The 27,918-nt window shown below is 51.6% G+C and overlaps 2 protein-coding genes across 8 annotated transcripts in view; one reads left to right on the top strand and one right to left on the bottom strand.

Annotated features, from left to right (window-relative positions):
- Positions 1–258: 258 nt before the first annotated feature.
- On the bottom strand, positions 259–9,540 carry ANXA4 (annexin A4). Its single transcript, XM_063175225.1, has 13 exons — positions 9,470–9,540; positions 7,046–7,099; positions 6,030–6,105; positions 5,527–5,621; positions 5,152–5,265; positions 4,928–5,018; positions 4,159–4,238; positions 3,666–3,722; positions 3,172–3,265; positions 2,611–2,706; positions 2,117–2,175; positions 1,347–1,469; positions 259–1,095 (listed from the first exon to the last, which is right to left on the bottom strand). Exons 2-13 carry the CDS (start codon positions 7,046–7,048, stop codon positions 1,036–1,038), a joined length of 948 nt encoding a protein of 315 aa, XP_063031295.1. The 5' UTR covers positions 7,049–7,099; positions 9,470–9,540; the 3' UTR covers positions 259–1,035.
- A 9,298-nt stretch (positions 9,541–18,838) lies between these two features.
- Positions 18,839–27,918, top strand: part of AAK1 (AP2 associated kinase 1) — a 52,675-nt gene continuing 43,595 nt past the window's right edge. For all 7 annotated transcript variants that reach the window (XM_063175094.1, XM_063175092.1, XM_063175099.1 and 4 more), the window contains exon 1: positions 18,839–19,016. In XM_063175094.1, coding sequence (XP_063031164.1) covers positions 18,854–19,016 — 163 coding nt within the window. In that variant the 5' untranslated portion in view covers positions 18,839–18,853. The remainder of the gene's footprint in view (positions 19,017–27,918) is intronic.

Genomic DNA, 27,918 nt, shown 5'->3' with positions numbered 1-27,918 from the left:
AGAGTGCATGAATGAAAGGACAATTTCCAGAAACCAGAAGATAAAGAAGAGACAAAGATTGAGGCCATGTGTTGTATAGTCCTTACCGGAGGAAAATGATACAAAGACTGAGAGAATGTGGATGAATCAGCATAAAAAGCAGCGCTGCAGCCACTCCCCATCCAGGACCTCAGGACAAAACTAGTGTATTTATTTATTTACTTATTATTTATTTACTTGCTGTGTCCCCCCCCCAGAACACACCATCGCAATGGGAAATACAGAAACAAATTCTTTATTCATTTTTCAACGCTCTGAAACCCAGCCAGACCCAAGGCACTGAAACCCACCCCAGGCAGCACCTCTGCAGTATAATTATTTATACTCCCATGATCCAGCAGACAGACCAAAAACCACAGGGCTGCTCTAACCAGGGCAGAACAAGGTTTTTCTCATTCACCAGTGACAATTTCCCCACTTACAGGCAACATGTACACACAGCACAGCCAGGCTGTTAATGCTCCACACTAACAGAGGCAAGTTAATATGTAAACGCGCTTGTATTTTAGATATTTGGTTTCTTTGTGTTTTAATTCTACTGAACAACTGGAGCAGACCCATGTTCTGCAGTCTCCAGGTACCAATGAGGTTGGTTTTTCCCTGTGCAGCCTCTCACACTCAGGTTTGCTTTAGTTGATTGATGCATTTTGCTGGTGAGCACAACAGCAGAGGGGCAGCTGCTCAGGAAATAACTTTTATACCTTTGGTTACAGCATTCTGTGCAAGCTGGGCTTCACCAGCCCAGTTAGTAGGCAAACGGGTGTTCCAAGCATAAAAGTGTATCAAAAGGGTCAGCCAGAATGGCCACTACCTAACCAGAACATGAACTAACCAAAGTCAATAATCAGAGTAATTAATAAGGCATTTGGGAGAGAAAAAAAAAAAAAAAAAGAAAGAAATCTCTATCATGATTGGGCTCGATGATCTTACAGGTCTTTTCCAACCTAAAAATCTGATCAGCTGCTTGCCACGACCCAGTAGGTCCCCCAGGCCTCCTTAGTCCTCCCCACCACACAGCCTGAGCAGAACCTTCCTGTAGTCCCCTGAGCAGTCTCCCTAGAGAGAGCAGGAAAAAGGAACACCGTGAGTTTTGCAGCTCCGTGGAAAGCAGGATTCCCTCCAGCATCAATGGCTTATTGCAGGGTTTGTATCCTCTTTGACAATAACCAAGAACATTCAGGGGGGCTTCCAGCAGATAAATGTAAAGTCTCCTTAATCCCTCCTCCTCTGAAATATCCAAATGCTGTTTTGAGGGTCTCCTTGGTGCTGCTTAGCAAACCCAGGCGTGTGCAAGACTCCGAGCTCACCTTGATGAAGGAGTGGAGTGATTTTCCGTACGTGGCCAGGAACTCCCTCCTGATGTAGAGCATGTCTATCTCGGCACGGGACACCATCACCCGGATCAGCGTGCTGTCATCGGTGCCCAGGCCCTGCGGGGACACAGCAGCAGCTGGGGACACTCAGGGACACGCAGGGACAGGCCCTGAGCCTTGGCCTTCCCCGCCATCCACTCCTGACGAGACCATTTCTGCATTAATGCAGGCATCCACTACCAGCTCTGAGCTTCCTTAGGGAAAAGAGCTCCACAGAAAACCTCTGAGCATCCTGAAGGAAAAGAGCTCCACTAAAAACCTCTGAGCTTCCTGAAGGAAATAACTCCACAGAAAACCTCTGAGCATCCTGAAGGAAATAACTCCACAGAAAACCTCTGAACCTCCTGAAGGAAAAGAGCTCCACTAAAAACCTCTGAGCCTCCTGAAGGAAATAACTCCACAGAAAACCTCTGAGCATCCTGAAGGAAATAACTCCACTAAAAACCTCTGAGCTTCCTGAAGGAAAAGAGCTCCACTAAAAACCTCTGAGCCTCCTGAAGGAAATAACTCCACAGAAAACCTCTGAACCTCCTGAAGGAAAAGAGCTCCACTAAAAACCTCTGAACCTCCTGAAGGAAAAGAACTCCACAGAAAACCTCTGATTTGTTTATTTTTTTCCCCCCAATTAACACAGTTTCTTTTTCTCTAATTGCTGTTGACTTAAGCATGGAGAGGCAGGGGGGGAAACAGCAAAATCTCTTTACCTTCATGGATTTGTACAATCTTTCAGCAAAATAAGCAGGTTTGTTCCTCATGCACTTTACTGTAAGGGAGACAAGAACGAGATAATTAAAACCAATAAACACTGAAGGATAAATTCTTCCCTTCCAGCACTTTCTCAGTGCAGACATTTATTCTGTAAAAGTGCAACTCAACAAGCACAGTGCAGACATCCAGAGTCAGTGACCTGCTGTCAATTGATGTCTCCATGCCCAGTGCACAGCAATAAAATATTTTTAAGGCTTTAAGGCTTCCACACAGCAAATGCCATCTGCCAAAGCAGAGAAATATAAAGCACTGTGATATTATAAATACTAAGAGCCTTCTAACCAGGTCTTTGCATCTGCAAAGATTAAAACACCGTGCCTTGTAAAACAGTGAGAAAGAATGTGCCTCCCGAAGCTGTGCAAACAGTCAGGGCAAGTGTCTTTAATTATTTAATTAGTTTGTAGACAAAGATTAGAATCAGGGAACTCACCCACAGCTAACAAAGCATCCTCAAGGTCTCCTGACATCTCGGATTTAATGCTGTCTGTGATGTCCTTATTAGCAATCACTCTGTACACATCAAAAACTGGAGGAAGAGTTGGATAACAGAGCCAAGTGAGCTGCTGCAGTGTGTGCCCCCCGAGGATCACTTTGCAAGATCAAGCTCCTCACAGCCTGTACAAACACTGCACCATCACCACGACCCTGTCAGCTAAATCAGGGCTGCCCCCCAGAAACAATTCATTTTAATTATCAGCTCTCTTGCTAATTAGCCTGCCACCGCTGCAAGGATTTTCCAGAACTGCTTTTTAATGCAGACATTTTCTGTGTTTAGCTCTGTCCCATGGGAGTCACACTTCATTATCTCCAACTCACAGGCTGGAGGAAGTTGGATGGGTGTTTTACTGAACCCCCATTTTGAATCCACTGGCCCTGAGAATATCTGTTATCTCAGGAAGGGATCACAGCCAGTTAATAAATAAGTACAAAGCTCCTACAAAATACTGTCCTCAAAGCAGGGAAAAAGCCCAGGACACCAGAGAGGCCCTACCTCTGAGCAGGTGGCACCTGTTCCTTGTGCAGAGGATGGACAAGAACTGCACCTCATCTGTTCCCCATTTCTTCTCCCCAGCTTCGTACAGGGCCTGCAAGGCATGAACAAAGTGGGGATAACTGAGAACACCAGGTGTGTATAATGAGATTTTTGCTTCATAGAACCACTTGGGCTGGAAAAGCCCTCTGAGGTCATTGAGTTCACCGCTAACTCATGTCCCCAAGTGCCACATTCACATGGCTGTTGAGTCCCCTCAGGGATGGGGACACCACCCCTGCCCAGGACAGCCTGTGCCAGAGCTGGGCAATTCCTATGGGGGAAAAATATTTCCTAATTCCCAATCAAGCCTCCACCTGGGGCACTGCTGACTAGCACAGCTCCAGGTTTACTCATCGACCTTGAGAAAAAGAGGCCTATAAACAGCAGGGACTCACCACACATCACACACACAAACCCAGACAGTTCTTGCCAGGAAGCAAATTGCTACACACCTGAGCATCTTGTTGAGCAAGGGCTTCATCCACAAATGTTCCCTCATCTCTGTTGCCCTGCAGTAATACAAGGAAGAAAAACTCATTTCAACAGAGCAGCTAATGGAAGTCAGCCCTGCAAATTCTCCATTCAAAACCAGTTATTGGAGATGTATAATGGGATTCTTGACATTGAGTAATGGGTCACAAATACAGCAAAACATGATTCAGATGTGATTTGTTCTTTCTTTTGAAACAGCCATCCACTTTATTAAAAAGAGCAAATGGCATTAAGGCATGGCAGAGTGAGGCTGCTCTCCCTGCAGAAGCTGGCAAGGTGAAATGCAAGGGAAGTGAAGCAGCAGCCAGCTTGAAGCACCTCTGTGGGAAATGGATTTATAGGAAATTCTCCAAGCCTGACAGCAGGCTCACAAAGTGTGCAAACTTTGAGATAAGAAACGAGCGAGGGATGCCCAGCAGATGTTCACCCCGGTGCTGCCCCGCCTGGACTCACCGTGGCGAGGGACACGAGCACCCTGCGGAACAGGGACGAGGTGTCCGAGACAATGTCCTCCTCCAGGGTGGAGCCATACTCTGCAGAGCACACACAAAGGGCACAGCTGCTACTGACAGCCCACAGAACACACAGAATGCAGGATCTGCTGCCTGGGAAGGGACCCACCAGCATCACCAGGTCCAGCTCCTGGGCCTGCACAGAACCACCCACCATGTGCCCAAGAACATTGCCCAAACACTCCCTGAGCTCCATCAGGATTGCTGCTGGGAACACTGTTCCAGGGAGCCCATTCCTGTGCCCAGCCACCCTCTGGGTACAGAACCTTTCTCTAATATCCTAAATATCCTAACCTTTTCTAATATCCTAATGTTCTCTAATATCCCAAACCATCCCCAGGATTTGCCGAGGTGTCAGCAATGCAGCACTGGGAGGGGGACAGGCATGTCCTGCTGGCCACACTGTGACTAGGACAAGCCAGGATGCCCTTTTTCCCTGCCTGGCTTTCATCACAGCAACCCAGCCATCACATCGAGTGGGGCAGGGCAAAATTCAGAAGCACAGCCAGGATAAAATTGGTAAAAGATCCACCACGGATAGACCTCCATCTGACAGACATAACCACCCCACCCCATTACACCAACTCAATTTCTGGGTGTAATTGTAGTCCCTGCTGCTGACAGACCCTTCTCCTGCCTCTCCACACCCCCCTGCACACACACAGAGGTGGCTCTGGAGCCAGTGAGGAATTGCAGAGCGTGCTACGTACGGAGTTTGTAGTTCTCATTGATGTGCCGGATCTCGGCGTTGGTGCGAGACGCCAGGATTTCAATCAGGCAGCCTTCATCTGTCCCTGCTCCCTAGGGAATCACAGAGACAACACTGTGACAGCCAGGACTCTTGTTTAATAAGAAATTAATGATTAATATACAATTATGGCACTGCACACTGAATTGACCATAAGTCATGCAACACAAAAAGGGATTTCCAAACCTTTAGAGCCCTCCTCAGTTCATGCACGTCATACATGGTGGTAGGAGTCATCAAACCAATGATCACCCTTTCAAAATTCCCACTCAGCTCAGACTTCAAGTCATCAATCAAATCCTAGAAATCAGAAAGAGGAGAAAGGAGAAAAAGACTCAGCCTTTGAGAAGAGGAAGAACTCGTTCAATGCTTTCTTTGGGATGAACAGTTTCTCTGAAGTGAACAAGAACAAAAAATCTTGGCCAAGGAAAGTTTATGCTCAGTGCCAATCGTGCTCTTGTGGAGACTGGGATGTTCTTCACATTTCACCCAGGTGGTACAACCCAAAAGGTCCCCATCTCCCAATGAGAGGCACAGCAGTGATCTCTGGAGAGCCCCTACCCTGCCAATGGTGCTTTTATAGGCGATCAGAACTTGCTGGCGCTGGGACACGTTCAGTTTGGTCAAGGTCTCAATGATGGCATCTTCATCCGTGCCTGGAAGGAGCCAAAGCAAACCAGTCAGGCTGCCTGCAGCAGGACCAGAGGCCTGTGTGTGCCACTGGGTGTGCCAATGGGCACACGGCCTTGCACACACCCTTGCACAGCCTGGGTCTGATGTGTGCACGAGTGTCTCAGCCCAGCAGCACCACACCACAGACACAGAAAACAAAGCCTTGACTAAAGATGTTTTATGGCCAAGACTTGGGTTTCCAGTGGGGTTCAAGCTGCCCAATTCCCTCACAAGGCAGTGAGGTGATGCAAACGGCTGAACTTCCCCTCCAAAAAACACCAGTAAAAACCTTCCCAACCAGCAGAGCTAAAAAAGAAGGTTTAACACCAGTAAAAACCTTCCCAACCAGCAGAGCTAAAAAAGAAGGTTTAACAGTGAGGGAGAAAACTTACCAAGTCCCTTCATGGCCTTCCTTAGTGCCTGTGCTTCATGCTCGGCACTGAAAGCTGAGACACCCTTGACTGTTGCCTAAAGCCAAAGGAGAGGAGTTATGAAAAGTGGTCACAAAGGGAGACATTCACAGAGTAGAGCTGAATTAAAAAAAAAAAAAACAAAAGACAATTCAAAAGATGCGAACATCTCTTTTGGAAAGTGACAGCAAGTAAAGTCTGCCCTCCAAACTTGAGTGATTTTATACCAGGTTCCGTTCATTCCAAAAATGAAATGGTTTGTTCCAGAAGGATTCCCAGGCACATAAGAAATAAGCTAACAACTGAAAGGAGAAAATGTCTTAATGTGGCTGCCCATGCAGTATCTGTTTTCCAGCTAAATAAGGGCACACTGCAGACATGTATGTTCAGTCCAGCTTCTTTCCAGCAGTTTTCCATGTAAATCACAGAAGAAGCTGTTCCCAGCAAAGCCCCATTTCTGCCTTCTCTAAGAGCAGTCAAGGGCCATCATTCTGTTAGATAACACACCAGGAAGTGCAGTGTTTCACCCCAAATGGTGCTTCACAAACAGGTTTCTCCTGCCCGTGGTCTATTGCAATTTCTGGGGAAATACACTTTTCTTGCTAAGCTCTTTGTGTTCCCAAGAAAATCATCAGTGGTAAAAGCATCACTCAACATTCAATGGGCAGAAAAGTGTTTCCCTTGTCCCTGGAAGTGTTCCAGGTCTGTCTGCATGGGGCTTGGCCTAGGAACTTTATCTGCAGAAATTAATGTTCTTTGAATTATTTGAATATCTGATCAGGTTTTCCATTAACTCCCCAAAGGCAAAAAGCCTGTGTGTGCGCGGGCCATTCTCCTCTGCAATGAGGAAGCAGAAAGAAGTGATAAATTGACCCCCTTGAAGGGACAGACAGTGACAGGTTCTTCCTGCTGTGTCCTTATCTGAGCTCCACTCCCCACCTTTATCAGGCCAGGGCAAAGGCTTGGCACAGCCTGGCACAGCAAACACTCTCACTCACCATCCTGCCCAGATCTGGTCAATCTGTTATTGTCTGTGTCCAGGGCACTGACAGCTGCAATAATAAAACACAGGGAGTGTTAGTTTTCTAGCAAATCATTAATAGAGTACACCTTCCCTCGAAGGTTCATGGGGCTGGTTAAATAACCATCCCATTCTTTGAGGAATAAAGCAGGATTGAGCAGCACAAGTGAACACCCAGGGCAGCTCCCCTGAGTGCCCAGCCCTGCTCTGTGCTGGGCAAAGGCTGTAGTTTTAACTGACAAAACCCTCCAAAACCCCCAAAGCTTCCTTGCCATCTGCCCAGGGTTATCAGTTCACAATTTCGTGTGCAGTCAGAGAGCCTCTGCATGAACACACCCAAATTTTCCTGAGTCCCTGATCCCCTGACAAGATGCCACGTACCAGGACAAGGTTCACTTCCCCACAGTTCATGCCCAAGATTCACTTCCCCACAAGCCAAGTTCATCCCAGCATCCCAGCAGAGGAGCTAGGAAAGGCAGACTCAAAGAGATACCCACACATAGCAATTATTAGTGCTGAGTTTGCCTCCTTTCATCTGATCGTAAATCCCAGTCATCACGGAACGACCTGGACCTCAGAAAAGTCATCCTTGCTCTTCTCTAATCTTTCTACAGAAGTAAAAAGCCAATTTGTCAGACGGGCTCCAAATTTCACTGCTGTTTTTGTGATGGAGCTGGTCTGCACACATAAGCATGAATATCAGACAGGCTGGTTGAGCAAGTCAATTAGAGGGCAAAATAAAGGTCAGTGGTAGGGGAAAGGGAAGCAGGGAAATTCTGAGCTGGCAGAAAGAAACCAAACCATGAGGAGAGGCTGCATGCACTGCACTCAGGGAGAATCCCCTCGCAACACCCATTAACAGCAGAAACACCACACTGAATATTGGCTGCAGCACTCTGATTTCTTCATCCTGGGAACTGAAAGAGCAGAGCACTGGGAAGGCAGCAGTGCAAAGCCACTGCTCAATCTGAGAGTGCTGGTTTGCTCCTGGTGCATTTCTGCGTGAGATGAGCACTGAGGTTACAGGTGGGAGAGCCCAGCCGGGCTGTAACCCCTCATGCAGGGGCTTCAGATGAATGAAACTCCCCTAAGCCACCCTTTGGCAAGCAGAGAGAGAGACGGAATTGCTCAGCAGATTTGCCGGTGCTCAGCAGCTTAACACAATTCCTGGTGTGCAGCTCAGCCGGGGAAAAACAGCTCCAGGACAGGAACAATATTCACTCTGTGCTTTGGAGAATTAAACTGCGCATGCAAGCGTCAGCCAGCCAGTGCTACGGTCCTGATGTTATTTCTTCACCCCAGAATAAAGGCCTGGTTCAATAAAGCTGGCAGAGAACAAGCTCCAAACGCTGCGCCCAGGTGACAGAGTGCAAGTGTAGGAGGCATCCCTCCCATCACTCGATTTGTTTTTTTCCATGGACGATCTTTCCCTGGCAGGCTTTATCAGCTAGTTTTAGGCCCATATCAAACATCCTCTAAAAGCTGAATAGACCTGATTTATCAGGTAAGTGCTGACACCATTGCATGTGCTGGCCAGTTCAAGTTTCGGCTTGCACACAGTCAGGTTTTCCTGGCTATGCTCGGAGCACACACACAGGAACCACCAAGGAAAGTTCCAACAGCTCAGGAGGATATAAACACAGATCTTTTCCCCTCCCATTTTGAGCTCTCAGCGTTGCCAGTCCTTCACCTCGCCTCCGCATGGAAACCCACCGCTTGGCGACCCTTTTCCTTGCCGGGCAAACCCCGGACCCGTCAGACGAGTTCCTGCATTGGGTGCACGTTTACCCGAGCGCAACCCGCACCCAGAGCCGGGCCAGCTTTCGCAGAGCTCGGTCAGTGCCCGCTGCTCGGAGTGCGGGACGGGCCCGGCTGTGCCCCGGCTGTGCCCAGGCTGTGCCCGGGCTGGGCTCCCGCAGGCTCTGACCCCAGAAAGGATCTGCCCCGAGCCCGACACAGCTGAGGCATCGCAGAGCCTCCCACACAGCGGCCTTTATCTGGCCACGGCCCTCAGGAGGAATAAAGCACGATTCTTACAGCTTTGTACGCCCCACTCAGCCTGTGCGCGCTCCCCGAGCCAGCCCTGGCACCAAACAGGAGCCAAACCCGCACCCGCTGTGCCCGGGCAAGGTCAGCCCTTCCTCCATCCCCAACTGCCCCCTGTCCTTCCTCAGCCCCGTCCGGGCTGCCCTGGCACCGGTGCGATGCCGTCAGTGCCCGCTGGAGAAGGGCATTGGCACCTTCCTCCATCCCGAACTGCCCCCTGTCCTTGCTCAGCCCCGTCCGGGCTGCCCCAGCCCCGCTGGCACCGCTGGCATCGCAGCGCCCTCGGTGCCCGCCGCGAAGGGGCGTTGGCACCTTCCCGGGCACCGCCGTGCCGAGGGGGACGCCTGGCACTCACCTGCTGTCCCTGCGGCTCCCTGGCACGGACGGGCAGAGCTCCGGCGGCTGCCCCGGGTGGCCAAGTCCCCGCCCTGGCGACACGCGGCGGTGACGCGAGGGAGCTCCAGCCCTGCCCTGCCCATCCCTGAGCGCTGGGCTGCGGTCCAGGGCAGGGAGAAGCTCCCCGGGAGCCTCACTCACACTGCTCATTCGGGATGTAACCCCAAACTGCCCATCCCTGAGCGCTGGGCTGTGATCCAGGGCAGGGAGAAGCTCCCTGGGAGCCTCGCTCACACTGCTCATTCGGGATGTAACCCCAAACTGCCCATCCCTGAGCAGTTCATTGTGATCCAGGGCAGGGAGAAGCTCCCCGGGAGCCTCACTCACACTGCTCATTCGGGATGTAACCCCAAACTGCCCGTCCCTGAGTGCTGGGCTGCGGTCCAGGGCAGGGAGAAGCTCCCTGGAAGCCTCACTCACATTACACATTTGGGATGTAACCCCAAACTGCCCATCCCTGAGCAGTTCATTGTGATCCAGGGCAGGGAGAAGCTCCCTGGGAGCCTCACTCACGCTGCTCATTCGGGATGTAACCCCCAAACTGCTCTTTTGCAGTTTGCTCTTTTTTCAGCGTGGGGCACACGGGCAGCAAAACCCTCGAGCAAGAAGCCCTGTTCCTCCCCGGTGTTGTTTGTGGGGATTCCTGACCTGTATCGTGCTCCCACAGCACCCCTCTGGCTCTTCAGCATCCTCACCCCTTGTCCAGGAGCTCTGCATTGCAGACGGCCGTGATTTCAGTTAGGATGGTTCTTTGCATAACGATTGCTCACTTTGCCCCACAAATGGCAGTGCCCTCAAGCCAAAACCCCGCAGGCAAAGGGACTTCAGTTTTACCTTCCAGGGTCAGCCATGGACAGGATCACAGGGCTGACACAGGGAAATCAGCCTCGCAATAGAAGACATTTGTTTTCAAGTGTTTATCCTCAGCACCTTTGGTCTCCTCTGATGCCAAACGTGCTGTTATTATCATGGGTGTTTTCTGGCTCTGTCTCATCCCTGTGCCTCTCTGCCCATGCTCCTCTGCTGGAAGGAACCTAAATTTAGCAGCCTGGATGTGGGCAGGCTGTGCCTCAGTGAGCATGTCTGTGTGGGTTATTTATTGCAGCTCCTGCTCCCAAAACAGCTCCAGGGAGCCCAGCACCTACTGCTGATGCAAGGGGATGGACCAGGGGAACAGAAAAACCAGGCTCAAGCCTCAAGCCCTCTCCTTTTGCACTGCAGAGCCTCTTTCCTTGCAGAACTTGGCACCTGACCCTGACCAGGATCCAGCGTGGACCAGCACACATAAACTGTTGCTAAGGAGAAACTTTTCTCTTTCCTACATCTGTGAAAGTTTCCATTCTCAGCCCTTTCTCTCACGTCAGCAGTCCCTGCTTTGGGCCCATTTTAATCCCCCAGCAGAATTGCTGTGTTTCTCCATCTTACATTGCCAGGGATTTTTTTTAGCCTGGGTATTTTCATCCCTCTGTTTGCTTCCCAGTCTCTTCAGCCCCCAGGACTGGGAGGCTCTGTCACTGCAATCACTGGTCTATGCAATAGCAATTATTCAATACCACGAGTTATTAATTTTCTTTACAAATTAGCTAAATATTGCAGCAATCCTCCCATTCATTATTTTCACAGTTTAACCTTTTCTTTCCCCCTGGCAGAGGCACCAAGTAGGAGGAATACTTGAAGGTACAAAGTGTTTGTGTGGACGTTTTTGGCCACCTGGAGTTAGCCATGTAAGCGAATTCCATTCAGCAGCCAGATCCTGACACATCACACAGCCAAGTTCCCTGGAATCATGGCTGGTTATGGGTGCTGGCTCCAAAGCCATCTGATCCAGTCACGAATATCTGGACCAGAAAGGAAAACAAAGAGGCACAGAAGCTTCTGAGCACACTGAGAGTGTCTGAGCCTCTCTGGAGGGTGGGTAGAATGACAGGGGGTTTGAGGAACCCTGTTGTACCTTGCTCCAGGAGCTGCTCCCTCCAGGAAGGCGAAGGGTTGTTGCTGTATTTTCCTAGACCGGGTTTAGGTGACAAAGCTTTGTCTCTCCTTTGTGCAGGGTCTGCTCAGCTTTCAGCTTTGTCTTCATCTCTGAAAGGATGGGAAGGCTGTGGTTATTCTCCAGTATCTCCAGCTGGAGGATATCACTGACTGGCGTGGCTTTGCTGTCCTTGCATCAAAAGATGCAGTGCAGTGGTGTTTGACATATGTTCTAACTTTCTTTCAGGTGCAGATGCATTCCAGGTGTGGCAGAGGGTCAGGGTTAGGGGGTGCCGGGCCTTCTTAGGAGCGTGGTGAGTAGCAGAGTGGTGGGGTTGTGGCCGATGCAGTGCCAAGGTCAGGCACTGATGTTTGGTTCTCTTTAATACAGCTGTCTGAGAGACACCAGCCCAGTGCCAGCAGGACCTTCCCAGGTGACGAGGTGGCCTTTCTATGCACCTGACAGGGACCAGCATCCCCAGATGTCTGAGAGATAAGTAGAGGGCTGTGACCCACAGAGGGGATGAACGTGGGGTGCTGGGTCAGGACTCCCTGAGTTGGGGGTCTGAGTTGGCTCTGGCAATGAGGGTAGCCCAGATGTTGCCCCTTATGCCCCATAAAAGCAAAATCTCACTTTTGATCACAGTGGGGAGGTGTGCAGGGGAGAACAGTCCCGGTGTGTCTCGTGTCACTTGTCTTTTGTGTATTGTGTGTTGTCTGGATATCTCATGTCTCTTATCTTAGCCCTGTGAGGGGCCTCTCAGAAACCTTTCCTAGCATCCGTGATCTCAGCGTTCCTTGCCCTGGCACCCATGCCATAGAACTTTTGACTGGGGAGCTCACACAGGCATCAGAAATGCATCTCTCTTTAGAAGCATCCAGTCAGATGTCTTGCCAGGTCTTGTTCTGAGCTGTACGGACAGCCATGCTGCGCAATGATCCATTATAGCAGACTGGGACTTGTAAGGATGTGAGGTTAGGGAGAGGATTCTGACTGTAGGATTCTCGGGCATCCATCTTTGCAGTTTTTGGAATAAATAATTCAGTTTGCATCTTCTTCCTCCAGGGTTCTCTGAGCCTCATCAGCTCGCCATCATCTTCAACTCTTCTTCTTTTGCCTTCTCTCAGTCCTTGCAGCCATTTTCCTTGCTAAGAGTTTTCTGTTCCTGTTGTGTCCCCAGTGTTTGTCACGTCTTGTCTGTCCTGTGTCACGGGTGTCTGCACACATTTGGGACGGGGCTGCTCTGCCCTGCTGCATAGCCTGGTGCAATAGGAGAAGTCCTAGGGACTTGGAATTTGTCATGTGGGGTGTAGTTGGATTCTAGATGGGATTTGTGGATGGACACAGGATACCTGGAGCCCATAAGTTATCCTGCAGCTCTTGACTTTCATCCTAATTTTCTTTTAGTTGCAGAAGGATAAATCCAGGGCGGAGCCCCCCATCCCAGGTGAGGGGATTCCCCCGTGAAGGTCAGTCACGGTTTGTCTCTGCAGAGGAAGCATAAATTGTGGCTGCTGCAGCTCTGCTCTTTGTCTTTATTTTTAGGAAGTCAAGGCAGAGAGCAGCTGTCAAGGCTGAGTGAGCAAGGTGAGCATTGAGTAGGGTACCGAAGCAGTTGTTATTGCTGCCGTAAAGCGCGACAGTCGTAAATACTGCCGTAAAGCGCAACTGTCGTAAAAGGTGCCGTAAAGCGCGACTGTCGTAAAGACTGCCGTAAAGCGCGACTGTCGTAAAAGGTGCCGTAAAGCGCGACTGTCGCAAAAGGTGCCGTAAAGCGCGACTGTCGTAAATACGGCCGTAAAGCGCGACTGTCGTAAATACTGCCGTAAAGCGCGACTGTCGTAAAAGGTGCCGTAAAGCGCGACTGTCGTAAAGACTGCCGTAAAGCGCAACTGTCGTAAATACGGCCGTAAAGCGTGACTGTCGTAAATACTGCCGTAAAGCGCGACTGTCGTAAAAGGTGCCGTAAAGCGCGACTGTCGTAAATACTGCCGTAAAGCGCGACTGTCGTAAAAGGTGTCGTAAAGCGCGACTGTCGTAAATACGGCCGTAAAGCGCGACTGTCGTAAAAGGTGCCGTAAAGCGCGACTGTCGTAAAGACTGCCGTAAAGCGCGACTGTCGTAAAAGGTGCCGTAAAGCGAGACTGTCGTAAAAGGTGCCGTAAAGCGCGACTGTCGTAAAGACTGCCGTAAAGCGCGACTGTCGTAAAAGGTGTCGTAAAGCGCGACTGTCGCAAAAGGTGCCGTAAAGCGCGACTGTCGTAAATACGGCCGTAAAGCGCGACTGTCGTAAAAGCTGCCGTAAAGCGCGACTGTCGTAAAGACTGCCGTAAAGCGCGACTGTCGTAAAAGGTGTCGTAAAGCGCGACAGTCGTAAATACGGCCGTAAAGCGCGACTGTCGTAAAAGGTGACGTAAAGCGCGACTGTCGTAAAAAGGTGCCGTGAAGCGCGACTGTCGTAAATACGGCCGTAAAGCGCGACTGTCGTAAAAGGTGCCGTAAAGCGAGACTGTCGTAAAAGGTGCCGTAAAGCGCGGCTGTCGTAAAAGGTGCCGTAAAGCGAGACTGTCGTAAAAGGTGCCGTAAAGCGCGACTGTCGTAAATACTGCCGTAAAGCGCGACTGTCGTAAAAGGTGTCGTAAAGCGCGACTGTCGTAAATACGGCCGTAAAGCGCGGCTGTCGTAAAAGGTGCCGTGAAGCGCGACTGTCGTAAATACGGCCGTAAAGCGCGACTGTCGTAAAAGGTGTCGTAAAGCGCGACAGTCGTAAATACGGCCGTAAAGCGCGACTGTCGTAAAAGGTGACGTAAAGCGCGACTGTCGTAAAAAGGTGCCGTGAAGCGCGACTGTCGTAAATACGGCCGTAAAGCGCGACTGTCGTAAAAGGTGCCGTAAAGCGAGACTGTCGTAAAAGGTGCCGTAAAGCGCGGCTGTCGTAAAAGGTGCCGTAAAGCGAGACTGTCGTAAAAGGTGCCGTAAAGCGCGACTGTCGTAAATACTGCCGTAAAGCGCGACTGTCGTAAAAGGTGTCGTAAAGCGCGACTGTCGTAAATACGGCCGTAAAGCGCGGCTGTCGTAAAAGGTGCCGTGAAGCGCGACTGTCGTAAATACGGCCGTAAAGCGCGACTGTCGTAAATACTGCCGTAAAGCGCGACTGTCGTAAAAGGTGTCGTAAAGCGCGACTGTCGTAAATACGGCCGTAAAGCGCGGCTGTCGTAAAAGGTGCCGTAAAGCGCGGCTGTCGTAAAAGGTGCCGTAAAGCGCGGCTGTCGTAAAAGGTGCCGTAAAGCGAGACTGTCGTAAAAGGTGCCGTAAAGCGCGACTGTCGTAAATACTGCCGTAAAGCGCGACTGTCGTAAAAGGTGTCGTAAAGCGCGACTGTCGTAAATACGGCCGTAAAGCGCGGCTGTCGTAAAAGGTGCCGTAAAGCGCGACTGTTGTGAATACGGCTGGGAGCCTGCAGAGCTCAACCAGCCCCATTATTTGTGGGACTGCCACTGCTGGGGATGGAGGATTCCAGCCACAGGGAGCAGAGCCATTGCTGGAGCCAGTGAGGATGTCCTGCAGGGGCAAACAGGAGCACCAAGGAGGTGGAAGCTTCCAGTTCCTAAACATGTGAAATACAGGTCTGAGTTATGGAGTGTTTTTGTTGCTCTGCACAGCTCTGAACCCAATAAAGCCCAGCTCCATGATAGTGTGCTTGAGAACTGACCTTTTCCTGGGGGTGATGGAGACCAGTGATGGTTTTTCTGGTCATACTAATGCGCACTTGGGAAGAAATCCTTGAAAAACCAGAAAATCACAGGCAGAGAGAGGATAGAACAGTGGCTCTATTCCTTGCTGGTGAGAGGCTTAACAGAGTTTTTTGCAGTGAATGTGTATTTAAAGAGACATAGGACTGTGGAATGCATTGGGTTGGGAAGGACCTTAAAGTTCAAATCTCCATGGCAGGGACACCTTCCACCGTCCCAGGCTGCTCCCAGCCCTGTCCAGCCTGGATCTGGGCATTTCCAGGGATCCAGGGGCAGCCACAGCTGCTCTGGGCACCCTGTGCCAGGCCCTCATCCCCCTGACAGGGAGCGATCCCTTTCTTACATCTAATCTGAATATCCCCTCCCATACTTTGAAACACCCTCATCGCTGCGTAAAACGGGCTCTCGCAGCATCCTTATCAAGATAAGCGCTGGGGCCCTGATTAAACCTCACTATTACGGTGAATTCAGGAAAAGCTCCGCTCCCCATCGCTGCCGCTCCCGAGCTCTCCAGAAGGGGCCAGTGCGCCCTCGCCTTTGCGGCCGCAGCATCCCTGCCCAGGCCTGCGCTTTTATTTAGAAAGCGCTGAGCTGTCCGGAAAGTTTGATGGGGAGGGATGCAGCTGCATCAATGTGCTTCTTCCCGGGGATTTGAGTGCATTTTCTGAGCGGCGCAGGAGGAGCGGGGATGGGGCGGGCAAGGCTCGGATATTTTAAACCTCGCGTCGTGGGATTTCAGCAGCTTAAAATGCAGCGTTCGGGATGGAGCGCGTTAGTCAGGGGCTGCTCTCTGCAGCACGGCAGGCCCTGGGTGTGCTGTGGCCACGGAGCAGCTTTTTCCCCTTCTTTAGGGCTCAGTTCCCTCTGATCCCTGCGAAGGTCACTGGGATTGCAGCAGCCTGGAATGAAGAATATTTATTTATTTATGCTCAGCGCCTGCAGCCGGGCACGGCTCCTGCTTTTTGTGCTCCCCAGAATGGCCGTGGGTGGGTTTGTGTGCGTGGGCCGAGCATCAGAGCCCCCAGCCCGCGTGGGTCTGACACTGCCTGCGCTGCACTGCAGGTACGCTTGAAAAAAGCCCTCAGAGCCAGGGAGGAGGCTCAGCAGTGCATCTGCAGCTCTCTGCATGCAGTGGCTTTTATCTCCTTCACTTGGAAATGACTCATTTCCCTGTACTATACGGAGATGCCCAATTTCCTTGGAAATGGTTCAGTTCTGCAGAGTCCCCAGAAATCCCCAGTGATGGGGCCCAGTTTTTGCGCTGGGTGTTTTACCTGGCTTGAGAGATGCCTGGGGATTTTCACAGGTTAGAGAAAATAAAAAAAAAATATTAAATAATGGCCAGAAGCAACTGAGACCTTACTCAGCTCATATTTATTCCAAAGGGCACGTGAACCTTCTGTACTGAGCTCTGGCAGTTAATTCATCACAGAGCCCCAAAGCACAGCCAAGCATGTTCCATGCAGATTGAAGGCTGCAAATGAAAAAGGGCTGTTTGCACACGTGTGCTGGCTGCCATCCCTGCAGCTCCAGCTGCGTGGACTGGGGCTCTATTGGAAATGAGGGGCAGCCAGCAGCCACCCTACAAATTATGGGTGGCTGAAGGTGGTCAGACGAGGACTTTTGGGCCCAAACCTTTAAGCCCTGCTGAGGTTGAGGATGGTGGAAGATATGCAGCATTATCCACAGTGAAGAGGCACAGTGGCTCAGCAGAAAAACAACTGTAGTGACGTGCTGTCAGATCTGCGTATTGCTAAATGTTGCCACCAGCAATTTTACCTGCCTGTTCTCAGAGCCATATGCATCTTAAAAGCCTTCAAACACTGAGAGGAAAAACCCAATTAGAGCCATTTACAACAGGCTGATCCAATCTCGCTGGCATTGCTGGAAGCCGGTGACCAAAGCCAGGCCAAGGGCTGTGTGAAGGATAAACATTTTAGTCACCCCAAAGCAGCCAGGCCTGGCCTACCCTGGGGACAGGGGCTGGAGAAGGACGGCTGTAGTTATTACCATCATACAGGAAATAATGGTCATTGGGAAAATGGGACCATGCTTTGGTTTCCTCTTCCATCCCAGTCAGAGGGGAGGAAGAAGAGTGGTGCTGTCATGGAGGTATTCATTGGGCAGCCAAGTGCTGCTTGGGTTTTGCATTCTGGTGCTTCATTCTGGAAAAAAAAATAATTTTGCCATTTTAACATTTCCCTCTGCTGCCTGAAATCCAGCCTTTAATAGTGCATGAGGGGTTGGCTGCTCTGGATGCCAAAGGCAGGGAAAATCCTCTGATTTCTAAGGAAAAAAATGCTGAGAAGAACCCAAAGTGTATTTAAACTGAGCTTCCCAAGATCTGAGCTCAACTAAACCTTTCCAAAGCCTGACCCCATGGCTTTGGGCTCTGGAGGAGCTGCAGTGCCCCCGAGGAGCATCGTGCCAGGCAGGAAGGAGGAGGAAGCTGTAATTCCACAGCAAATCCAAGGCACAGCTACCAGGTGTAAAACACTAAAGATGTTTTAAGGGCTTGGGATATCTCTGCTTTCAGGATTTTTTCTTTGCTCTGAAAGCAGGCGCTAGCAGAGCTTGTGTGAAGATAAGCCTCGTGCTTCAGGTTAATCCCAAGATATCACCGCAGTGGCCTTTTATTATTATATCACAAAAACATCGACTTTAGCGCATTACTTCAAGATAAACATAAATACCCGTCACCATGCACACCCCAATATGGGCCGTGGTTCCCCACGGACAGGATTTCTGCACTCATCCCTCCGGGCGAGGAGGACACAGGGCCCCCGGCCCCGTCCGCTGTCCCGGGGCAGCCTCCGGTCCCGGCCGGTCCGAGGGGCGACCCCGGCCCGGGCCCCGCGGCACAGCGCCCCCTGCCGCCCGGAGCCGCGCGGCATGCCGGGACTTGTAGTCGCCACCGCCGCATGGCCCCCCTTCCGCCGGCCACGGGGAACTACCGCCCCCAGCGTGCCGCGCGCGGCGCCGCCATCCCGCCGAGCCCCCGCTCCCCGTCCCGCCGCACCGTGGGGCGCTCCGGGGGCTGCGGGACGGGACATCCCGGGACGCGACATCCCGGGACAGGGCACTGCGGGACGGGACGGGACGGGACAGCCCGGGGCGGCGGGGCCGGGCCCTGCCGCTGGCGGAGGCGCGGGGGCGGCGCTCCCGACGGCAGCCGGGACTTCCTGTGACGGCCCATTTCCTGGTCGGATGGGGCCGGCGGGGGGCGGCGGCGGCGGCGGGGTCGGTCCCTGTCCGTGTCCCTGACGCGCTCGGTGGTCGCCGGTGACGCCGCCAGGCAGCGATGCGGGCCCCGGGCCCTGCCGGCAGGCGGCCCCCGCCGTGACCCGCCGGGGCTGCGCAGGCCGGCCCCGCGGGGCGCATGGAGGCTCCCGCCGCCCTCTGCGAGGTACCGGGCAGGGTCGCTGCGGGCCGGGCTCGCGGCGGGGCCCGCGGGGGTAACGCCGCAGGCCCGTTATCCGCGCTGCTTTTGCAGGTGTGATCCCCGGGGGACAGCGCGGCTCGGCCCCGCCAGGCCGGCCCCCCTCGGCCGCGGCAGGAGCCGCAGGGCTCGGCACCGACACCGGCATCGCCCCGCGGCCCCGCCGCCGCCTCCCGAGACATGAAGAAGTTCTTCGACTCTCGCCGCGAGCAGGGCGGCTCCGGGCCCGGGGCGGGCAGCAGCGGCGGCGGCGGCGGCAGCAGCGGCCCCGGCAGCGGCTACATCGGCCGGGTCTTCAGCATCGGCCGGCACCAGGTCACCGTGGACGAGGTGCTGGCGGAAGGTGAGGTCCCGGTGCCGTTCCGAGCGCTCCGTGGATGCGGCTTTCCCCTGCCCAGGCTGGAAGGGAGGCCTTGGGCTGTCCCGGGCGCCCAGCCTGCTCCTTGACCCCCAGATTGCTGAATATTTCATTGTCCTTGGCAGAATTGCAGTCCTGTGGTGTCTGCAGGCTGATGTGTCTGGTGTTCCCATCTCTAAATCCAGTGTGGATTTGGCAGAGTTAGTTGGTTTTTTTTTAATGCTTTAGGAATTTGGAGATATTCAGAAGTTAATTGTTTCTTACTTCTAAAGTGGGAGTTAAAAAAACCAAAAGAAACACCCGTACCAAAATTTTGGTGCAGAGAAAGCAGCATCCTTCGCTCTTAAACTTTCTTCGGCTGTTACCTCCTTTGCCACCTCAAGCAGAGAGGATTAAAACACTGGAGTAAATTCCTTGTTATGCACATAGGTAGGCTGAGCAGGACTGGCTGTGACCTGGGATGAGGATTTCTCTGTGTGTGGGATGTCTGCAAGGCGGAGTGGTGATCCCAATTGCCTTTTTTTCTTTTTTTTTTTCTTTTTTTTTTTTTTTCCCAAATAAAACAGTTAGAGACCTAAAAATAAATCCTGGGGTTTACAGAACTCATGGCGTGTGCAGGCCTTGCCGTGCAGCAAGCTGCTGGTGGCATTCGTTTAATTGTAGCCAGCTCTGCTGCTCCAACTATCATTTTACATTTCATTTGTTGGGGCTGCAGGGAGCCTCCCGAACGGCTCTGCCTGGTAACCTTAGCCTCGACCTTCAGGGAGGTGTTGGCCTCTTTAGACCTGCTCCTGGTGCCTCCTGCGCAGCATCCTGGGCAGATTTAGTCCAAACAGTGTTTTGTTTTGATGGCGAGGGAGAGCAGAGCTGCTGGGAGAGAGCTGAGTGGGAGGACCTGTGTTGGCTTTTACAGAAAGAGCCCTAAAATGGAAAAGGGACTCTGTGTACACTGCCTGTGTTCAGATTTGTAAGAATTCACCGCGGTGTGCAGGAAAATAGGTCTGTGGCTGTTTTTCAGACTTGGTTTCTGATGTGTTCTGCTGAGAGGAGCACTGAAGCTAGGCTTTTACCTAGCAACTATAGTGATTTTTTTTTTCCCTTTGAAATTTGCACTATAGGCTTGCCTGGGCTGGTATTTCCAAGGCCCTTTTGGCCCTGGGAGCTGAGGACCCACATGAGCTCAACTTGGGAGGCTGTCAGTCTCCCTTAAACGCAGGATGGCCTCATCCTGGTAGCACGGGGAAGGCAGAGGCTTTTTTTGCTGATGAGTAATGTGCTGGCAGGTTCTGCCCCGGGAAGAGGAGCCGTGTGTCACCGGGCTCTCCTGCTGCTGCAGAGGTGGAGGTGGGAGCACAGATTGCCTGGGGGGGGAAGAGCCTCCCTTCCCTGCCTGCCTGTCCTGGGGGAGCTGCTGGTTCTGGGGGCTCTGCCCTGCATCTCCTGGTTGCTGTCTGTGGGATGCAGCTCTGGGTTCATGCATGCAGGCCGGGAGCTGTGGAACCGTGAGGCAGAGGGAGCTCTGGTGGAAGGTGCTGCCCGGGTCCCTCCCTCCCGGTGAGACAGTGTGAAATCCTTCTGTGTGCAGAGCGGAGCCTCCAAGGGGCACGGGCAAGGCGGTGTGCTGGTTTGTTTGCAGGTTGTCTTGCTGGTTTTTGTGCTGGGGAGCAGCGTGGCTCGGGAGTGCTGCGGCTCTGGGTGTGCTGGTAAGCAGCCTTTTCTCCCTGACTCAGCTGGAGACCTGGGGAGCTCGTGGGCAGCCCAGCCCCTGCGCTCCTGACGCCTGGAAAACCTCTCTGTAGCTGCAGTGGTGCTTCGGCAGTGCTGAAGAGGCAACTCCTGGCTATTTGTGCTGAAAGGAAAAGTCCCCTGGGAAGCACTCTGTAGGAGGAGTATCCTGTCTGGGGAGGAAGCACCTCTCATCCCAATTGCTTTAGGAGGGAGTGGGGAGGGCTGTGTTTCAGTGCAGCCTGTGAAACATGAAAAAAATGAGATGTAAAAGTGCCTTAAAAGAGAGAAGCAATGAAGTGACGAATGGAGTTGAAGCACAAGTTTTGGAATGGAAGTGCTGGGATTTGGCTGTACCTGGTCACCCTGAATTCTGCTGAGCAACCCTGCTGATGGGGAGTGTGCCCTGGCTGCAGCACTGCCCGTGCCAGGTGCCAGATGGCTCCACGTGCCTCTGGGCTCTTGTGTAGATCCCCCAAAATACCTGCTGCTGGCAAACCTGCATGGTTTAACTCCCCCACCCCTGAAAAGTAGTTCTGTCTGGATGCTTGCCTGCCTGGCAGGGAGGAACATCCCCTCCTTTTGGAAGGAAGGAGGTGGGAATAATGCAGAAGGAATTTGAGGGGTTGGTTGTGGTGTTGGGATGTGGTGAATCAGTGGGGGTTTTACAAACAGGGTGTTGCAATAGGCGGTTCCTAGCTGGGTCCTTGTAGCTCTCCTGCTCTAATCCACATAAAAGCACAAATAAGCTCTTGGACAATTGGCCCCAAAGTTTGCACAAGGATTATCTGTGGTGGGAGGGCAGAGCTGGGGGTCTGCAGGGCCAGGTTTAGTTACACAGTGCCCCAGTATGGGCTCAGGAGTGTTGTCAGTGGTTTTGGGGTGAATGGTGTCTCACAGAGCTGAAACAAACACGCAGGAGCTCTTGCAGTGTGGGGCTGAGTCAGGCTGCTGTCTTGCTGTTTTCTTTCTGAAAATAAACCAAAACAGCCTTGGATCAAATCAGATACTGCTGTTTGTTTCTGCCTGTGTGTAGGGGAAAAACCAAAACAACAGAACCCCATCCCAGAGCCCCACGCTGGAGCTCTAGGGAGGTTGGTGTCCCTCTGATGGGGATCCAAGCAGCAGGACCACTGAGAAGGGTGTTGCCATAAATGAGGAGTTTGGGAGAGCTGTGTGTGTGGCAAAGTCCCACAAGGCACGGGTGAGCTAAACCAGGTTGGGGATTGCCCCAGTGTCCCATTTTTGAGGGCCTCTGTGTTTTGTGTGACTCTGTGCTCAGTGTTGTGAGAGTGCTGAGCTGACCCGAGGTGTGTAAACATCCATGGGGCACGTGTTTGAGCAGGGTTTTGTTTGTCTTGCTCTGCTTCTAGCAAAAAGTACAGGCTGAGTTTCTGCAGGTCTGTGAAAAGTTGCTTTTAAAATTGTACTTCTTTGAAGGTCTTTTCCCCTTCAAGTAAGTTGAAGTCTAAGTAAGGGACTTGGGTTTAATAATTGTAGGATATCTCACTGGAGTTTTTCAGGTAGGTACCTGTGTGCTGTAACTAATGTTGATTTGAAAGCATTTAATGATTGATATTACAAACCAGTGCAAAGTCACAGAACCATCCTACGTTTGCCAGCTGTGTTTTCCCTCTGTTTTGAAAAGAGGGATGCTGTGGGATCCATCCTGACTGTGCTTGGCAGAGCTGCAGGGCTGAGGCTTTCTGCTGACCCCTGCCCTCCCTTGGCACCTCCTTCCCTGCAGCACCCTAACCTGAAGCCACTGAAAACACACGTGAGCTTCCTCTGAAATGATTTCACTTTAAAGCAAGCCCCATCTGAGGAACGTTTTGCAGATTTATGTCATCCTCAACCCAGTTCCAGTGTGGTTGGTTTCAGGACATTGCTTTGAAGTGTATTTTGTGAGTTACTGCTTTCCAGCTTCAGCCAAGGGCCAGCTGCTAATCAGCTGACCAGGGACATTTGGATTAGGAATTAAACTGTTTCTCCTCTCGGAATGGGACACGTGATTCTTATTTTTAATTTTTTCCCTGTTTCTTGTGGGGCAGAACATGTACTCTGCACTCTGCTCTGCCAGGTAGGATGTTTGATTCTGTGTTCCAGCAGTCTGTTTTTCTGAGAGTAGAACCAGGGGAACTTGTGAAGGATCTCAGGGGAGTTCTTTACTAAATGCTGAGGTATCCCAAGTGTTTTGGTGCTTTTAGCAGCGCAGCTTTTGCTGGGACAGCGTGTGCTGTGTCCTGAGATGTAATCAGGGAGGAAAAGCAGGTGTTAGTGGATTTAAGTGTGTAAGAAGTAGTGTGGGCCAGAGACTGACCTGGCCCGTGAGCTTTGTGCAGCCTGTTGCAGAAGGGGTCTGCTTCCTTATGGAACAGCTGTGGCAGCTAAAAGCTGCTTTAAAGGCAGTGTTGGCCCAGCCAGTCACCATCCCAGGAAGGAGCTTCCCTGTGAAACCAGCAGAGTTTCTGTTTCAGCACTCCTGCCATGAAGCTGTCAGTGTAAGGAAGCCGAGCTTTGGGATTCTGGCCGGGGGTAATACATGGTTTGACTCCAGCTGGAGCCTTACAGAAGTGTTCTGGTAGTTTTAAAGGCTGCTAACCTCTGGTTGCGCGTGCATAATGTTTTTGTTGTGGCACGGGCCTTCTCCCCTTTGTGCTTGTCAGCAGCTCGAGGAGAGCAGGTGGGAAGTTACAAATGTGCTGAAGACAAGCTGGAATCCACTCTGGGTTTAGCCCTTCTTGCCTTCCAGGCTGACCCACCTGCATTAATCATGGCTAATGAGGGGTCAGCACTGGCTGGGTGCTGCACACTTGGGCAGGGGCTGGGAGCTGCTTCTCTTGAAGGTGACTTTATTCAGTTTAGATGTTCTGGGCAGGCTGAGGCTGTGCCCGTGGGGAAGGCAGCGTGCCAGCTGCAGGGCTGGTGCTGCTTCTCTGGAAAGTCACAACCAATTTGCCTGCTCTTGTGCTAAGTGTTTACTTGTGTTCTACATGTGGTAGGAGACAGGGAGTCTCTGAGGAGAACATGCCATAAGCAGAATTGGTTTATGGAGGAGTTATCTTTGATAACAAGAGGTAACTGAGTAAGTTTCCCAGGAAGGGGTGCTGCCTTCCTTGGATGGGGACAGCACAGGATGTCCTTGTGGTGGTGTCATGCTGGAAACAAACCTCCTTGGATCAGATACTGGCTGCTGTGCTTCTGGAGAGTAGGAACAATACTGACAGTGATTTACTAGCACAAGGAGAAGATTTGGAAAGGCTTAAGTGAGGCACTGCAAGGTAGTTCTCATTTGTGGCTTTTTGTCATTATGGAAACTTTCTGCTTTTGTAGGAGGTCCAGGAATTGCCACTAAATGAAATGAAGGTTATTGTTAGCTGCCCTCAGGGTGATGCAGCAGAGTGAAACAGAGGGGAGCTGCTGCAGCTCCTCTAATGCCAGCAGCTCTCACTCCCCAGAGTATCTGAGCCCTGGCACAGCCTGTGGATGTGCCCTTCCACCCCTTTTAGGGCTGCTGGGAGCTCAGATAGGAGGTGAAGCAATGCAGAGCACGTGTGGCCAAGTCAGGAATTGATCTCTGCCCTTCCAGACTGGGTGCTCTAATTGCAGTCTGTGTTTCCTCTCGAGTGCTGCCTCGCTGTGATTTCAGTGAAGCTCTTGGCACTCGTGTGCTTTGGGTGTAAATTCACACTTGCTCTGTGGCAGAAGCCCTGCTGACACCAGGACCCTGGGCCATGTGTTGCAGGATTGCATTAAAGACATTTTTGGAACAAGATGCTCATAGCATCTGCTTTGCTTCATGATTTCGCAGAAAGAAATTACGTACCAGTGACGGGTGATCTCATAGATTAAAAATAAAAAAAGCCATCAGCAGCTGAGTTCCCTGAGCAGGGATTTGCGTGTGCATCCCCTCACAGCTGAGCTGGAAGCTGCCTGTGCTGTGATGAGGGCAGGTAGAGCTGATCTCCATTCACTGTCAGGCACACAGCAGTTTCCCTTCCCAAAGGCCTGTGGTAGGGGGCCCCAAAATGTGCCTGTGTGAGCTTAGAGCAATCTGACAAGCTGTTCTCGAGGGTGTGAGAGCAAAATGCAGGATCTGAGGCTGCCTAATTGCACAGCTGTTGTTCAGATATCATCTTAGCTTGTGTCTCCTTCTGCAAGCAAAGTGATGCTTGCAGGGCTGATGTGTGCTTTTGCTGCACAAATGGCAGCAGTGGAATAAACCCAGGCTTGTCTCAAAGATGTGCAGAGTGCTCCGTGAGGACATGATGTGCCTGGTTCCTGTGGCTGTCACTGAGCATCAGGCTCTCTCCAAGGCACCAGGTTTGGTGTGCCATACATGTTTTTGTGACTTCCCTATCCCAGGTTCTATAGGGGTGCTATTCAAACGTTCATGAGAGTGATATGGACTTTCAAAAGTGGTTTGAAATTCTTAAAAGGAACACAAGAAACCAGTGCTGATGTGAGAAGCACAGAAATGGAAGCCTTGTGCCTTCTGTGCCTTCTCTGCATGACCTACCTGCTAATTCAGTGTTAGCTGAGTTACCTGTTGTGACCCTCTGAAGGATTAATGGCTTCTGACCTGGGCCATCAAGACCTCTCTGGCACTGAGCTGCTGCTTGTGAGAGGGAGCTGGATCGATGGGAGATGCTCCCTGATGGCCACAGGAAGGTTATTTGTGGCTGCTGCTGGCCCTGGGCTCTGCTCTAATGGCTCTTCCTGACTTTTGGCAAGGGGTGTGTAACCCCAGGGGTATGCAGATGGCTGTGGCATGAGCAATACCCTGGGATTGTTAAAGAAAACCCTCTGGGGTTGGAAGGGTCTGTGACAGCACCTGTGTGTGTGCAGGGACTCAGGTGCTGAGATCCTGCTGGTTCCTATGGTTGTGTTTGTAAGGAAATGAGGAAATGCATCACAGGGCCCTGATGTGTGGGGTGGCAAGGGCTGGAGGAGGGACAGTGTGGGAGAGAGGGCAGGACAGGCAGGTCACACTGTCCTGTCATCCCTGGGGACATTTCTGGAAGGAACAAACCTGCTGAATGTCAGAGCCTTTCTTTCAGCCTCTACCTGTTGCTTCTGAGTCAGCAGATGTGCTTGGATATGTGAACATGAGTTACCCTGCTGTTCCTGTGCTGCATGTCCAGTTGCAGTTTGAAGTGCCGAGCTGTTGTGCAGAACACAAAGGCTCTGGCTGTGAGGTGTGCCCCAACCTGTGCCCGTCCCCTCTCTGCAGAGCAGACACACAGAGATGGTGCCAGGGAGGGTTTATCAAATTATTTCACAAATAAGAAGCTGAAGCCCATGAAGATGAAGCCATTTGACAAGGGCTGTGTAGCAGAGCAGGGACAGTCTTGTATTAAATGCAAATATGACTCCTTGCCTGGTGTTTTAATCGCAGGGTCATTAATATTCATGTCACCATAGCACCCAGGAACTTTTATCATGGGCCAGGGCCCCGTGTCACATAATGCAAACACAGAACAAAGCCTGGCCCTGCTCCTTGGGGATTCCTGGCTCTTCCCTTGGTGCCAGAGCACACTGGTGTGCTGCTGCCTCTCTGCCTGTTCAGGAACAGGCAGTGATGGTTGGTACAGCTCACCATGCCGTGAGAGCTGACACACAGGATCTTCTGGAGATCCACAGAAACACACAGACTCAGCCTTGCTCACCCAGCTCTCAGCAGCACATGTGACAGGAGTAAATGTACTGGACTTTTAAAAAATTAAAATGATGCTAGTTTTGGAGGGGGACAGGTGGTTGTTTCCTACCTTTTGCTTTTGTTTTAAACTTAACATAAGAAGACCTTTGAAAGTTTTTCTGCAACTGATGCATTTAGTGATATATTTATTATTTAAGTTGGGATATAAATACGTAAAGCAATTACTTAAGTTCATTTGAACTGATGAATTCAATCCCCAGTGGTTGCAGGCTTGGTGAGTAACAGTCACAAGACTGCAGGTTCTGGACCCCTGCAACTTTTGCTGTTCCTAGACATCTGACAAATGAGCAGACAAATAGTTCATACCTCTCCCTCTTCACCTGTGCATGTGTGGAGAGCTCAAAGCCTTGTTTCATGTAGGGCTGATATTTTTTCCTGTTAAATGCTGAACGGAGCATGTGGAGTTCTGCTTCTGCTGCTGTGCTCAGGAGCATGTCTGGGTGCTGCCCTGGGAACCAGAATTCCCCGATGCTGGAACCAGAATTCCCCGATGCTGGAACCAGAATTCCCGAATGCTGGAACCAGAATTCCTGCATGCCTGACGTGTCTGTTGCTGTGAGCTGTCCTAGGATCCTTGCATAATTGCTTCTCCAATGGAGTGTGCTGTTTCCATGACACTTCTCCACGGCCTGCTCTGCCTTGCAAGCCAGCCCAGTTAGTCCCAGCCTGGCCTTCATCCTGCCTTCTCCCTCCTCTTCACCTCCAGCTACAGCCTGCTCTCTGCTCGACTGGTTCTGCTTTTTTCTGATGTGATTCACGGCTCCCTGGCCTTTCCAGGGAAGCTCTTGAGCTGCCTGCAGTTGCTGCAGCTTCTTGCTGGCTTTGCATTTCCAGCCGTGTTCACTCAGCCCGTCATGCTCCACAGCATGTTGATGCCAGTGCTAATTTCACTTGGAGATGAACAAGGGCTCAGATGCTATTAGCAGCTGCTGGGAATAATAGCAGCTGAAATGTGCTTTTTAAAGGGCTGACTGATAACTAAACAAATGATTCTTTTAAATTTTTTTTTAAGCCCTGAGTTATTCATGACCCATTAATTTTTATTTTTTTTTCGGGCTTACAGTGGAAGTTCAGGACTAAAATTGTTACAGTAGAGAGGGACTGAGCCTGCCTTGCCAAGTAATCTGTTTGGAGGCAGCGTGTCTTGCTGCACAGCAATGAAACACCGTTCTGTCAGCTTTGGTTCTGCATGTCTGCCTGTCAGGGAGAAATGGAGTGGCTGCACAGGGCTGTGCAGCAGAGCACATGCCCAGCAAATCCCCCCATGTGAACACCTCAACGTGCTTCCTGCTGAGGCAGCCAGAGCCTCCAGTGAGCTGCTGTTGGTTATGAAATTGCTGTCACCAATGCTGCAAATGCTGCGAGGCTCTGATGCCCCTGCCTTGGGGTGCCTGGGCTGCTCCCAGCTCCTGCTGCCCTTGGACTGGAGCTTCTGACAAGAGA

The sequence above is a fragment of the Melospiza melodia genome, chromosome 23 (genome assembly GCF_035770615.1).
Source record: "Melospiza melodia melodia isolate bMelMel2 chromosome 23, bMelMel2.pri, whole genome shotgun sequence".
Classification (NCBI taxonomy): Eukaryota; Metazoa; Chordata; class Aves; order Passeriformes; family Passerellidae; genus Melospiza; species Melospiza melodia.
The sequence above is the reverse complement of the archived record's forward strand: the minus strand, read 5'-3'. Positions and strand labels throughout refer to the sequence as shown.

Coding starts and splice junctions, on each gene's coding strand:
- ANXA4 (XM_063175225.1), bottom strand. Junction 2,176..2,610: donor GGATGCTTTGTTAGCTGTGG/GTGAGTTCCCTG, acceptor TCTCCCTTACAG/TAAAGTGCATGAGGAACAAA. Junction 1,096..1,346: donor CACTCCACTCCTTCATCAAG/GTGAGCTCGGAG, acceptor TGCTCTCTCTAG/GGAGACTGCTCAGGGGACTA.